This window comes from Myotis davidii, unplaced genomic scaffold (assembly GCF_000327345.1).
Source record: "Myotis davidii unplaced genomic scaffold, ASM32734v1 scaffold609, whole genome shotgun sequence".
In the NCBI taxonomy this organism is placed as follows: domain Eukaryota; kingdom Metazoa; phylum Chordata; class Mammalia; order Chiroptera; family Vespertilionidae; genus Myotis; species Myotis davidii.
Window position 1 is genome coordinate 1,640,057 of NW_006300164.1, and position 1,773 is coordinate 1,641,829.

Genomic DNA, 1,773 nt, shown 5'->3' on the forward strand with positions numbered 1-1,773 from the left:
GTCCTGGTGAGCAGGCTCTGGCCCGAGCCCGTTTCCTCCCGTTAAACCGGGATCATAACCGACCCCTCACCTGTTTTCCGCGGGGACACCGGCCGAGCCGGCATTTTTATTATTTTTTAATATATATTGGTCAAACTAGACCTCCTGGTTCATAGGTCGACGCTCAACCACTGAGCCATGTGGCTGGGCCGAGCTGGCATCTTACACGAGTGTCACCTGTGGCACCAGCCAGCCTGGCCCACGCTCTGTGCCGGGCGCTCACCGGCACTAGAGCAAGTCCCCCTCCCAGTGACCCAGGGGCAGAGCCTGCACTGTGCCCTCTGACTAAGGGGGCACCTGGGGCCCCGAGAGCCAGGACTTGCTTGGGGCAGATGGTGGAGGCAGAGGCAGACGGTGCCCTGGACCCTGGCTGTGTTCTCAGCCCGCCGGGCCGGCTGAGGTGCCCGCGGATCCCCGGTGCCGCTGGAGCCCGACAGTGGGCCCTGGGCGGCTCCCTACACCGTCCTGCCCCGGGTGAGGGCCCAGGGCCGTCGCTGACCCTGACCTCTGAGCACAGCCTCAGCCCAAGGCCAGGCCATGAGCAGGGCTCTGCGGGATGGAGCTGGGGGGGGCCCCTGACCCCCAGCACCGCTCACCCGTGTAGCCTGGCTCGCAGGCGCACTCATAGCCGTCGATCTTGTCCAGGCACGTGCCCGCGTCGCAGGGGTTGCTGGCACAGTCATCCAGGTTGATCTCACAGTTGGGTCCTGCGGGGCGAGGGGCACGTGGGGGTCAGCTCCTGAGCCCCGCAGCCGCGCCCCCTGCCCCCCGACACCGAGCCCTGGCCGGCACCTGTGGTCCCCTTGAGGCAGAGGCAGAGGTAGGCGTTGTCGCGGTCCTGGCAGGTGCCCCCGTGGCGGCAGGGCTGGCTGTGGCATTCGTTGATGTTGGTCTCGCAGTGGTGGCCCGTGTAGCCGGGCCGGCACAGGCAGGTGAAGGCGGCCACGCCGTCCTTGCAGGACCCGTAGTGGCAGGGGTCGGGGTCACACTCGTCGATGTCCACCTCGCAGTGGGGCCCCGTGTAGCCTGCAGGGCGGGGGCCGAGCTCAGGACGGCTGCTCCCTGGGCGCCACGCCATCCCCTGCCCTGAGCTCTGCCACCAGACCCAGGTCACTGGTGCCCTGGCAGGGAGGACCGGGGAGGTGTCCTTTCTGGAGAGACGCCTTGCCCGGCCGGCGTGGCTCAAGGGTTGAGCACCGAGCTATGAACCAGGAGGTCACAGTTTGATTCTGGGTCAGGACACAGGCCCGGGTTATAGGCTTGATCCCCAGTGGGGGGGCGTGCAGGAGGCAGCCGATCTGTGATTCTCTCTCATTATTGATATTTCTCTCTCCGGCTCCCTCTCTGAAGTCAATAAAAAAATACTTTAAAAAATGTGAAAAAGCCGAAACCGGTTTGGCTCAGTGGATAGAGCGTCTGCCTGCGGACTGAAGGGTCCCAGGTTTGATTCCAGTCAAGGCATGTACCTTGGTTGCAGGCACATCCCCAGTAGAGGGTGTGCAGGAGGCATTTGGTCGATGTTTCTCTCTCATCGGTGTTTCTGGCTCTCTGTCACTCTCCCTTCCTCTCTGTAAAGAATTAATAGAATATATTTAAAAAAAATAAAGATGGGAAAACAGGGTCTAAGACAGGGGTGGGCAAACTTTTTGACTCGAGGGCCACAATGGTTCTTAAACTGGACCGGAGGGCCGGAACAAAAGCATGGATGGAGTGTTTGTGTGAACTAATATAACT

General features: G+C 61.9%; 1 protein-coding gene across 1 annotated transcript in view; it reads right to left on the bottom strand.

The window, feature by feature from the left end:
* The window catches only part of NOTCH1 (notch 1), a 76,614-nt gene that overhangs the window by 38,420 nt on the left and 36,421 nt on the right, over positions 1–1,773 (bottom strand). The window contains exons 12-13 of the mRNA XM_015572360.1: positions 832–1,065; positions 564–746 (exon numbers count right to left, since the gene is read on the bottom strand). Coding sequence (XP_015427846.1) covers positions 564–746; positions 832–1,065 — 417 coding nt within the window. The remainder of the gene's footprint in view (positions 1–563; positions 747–831; positions 1,066–1,773) is intronic.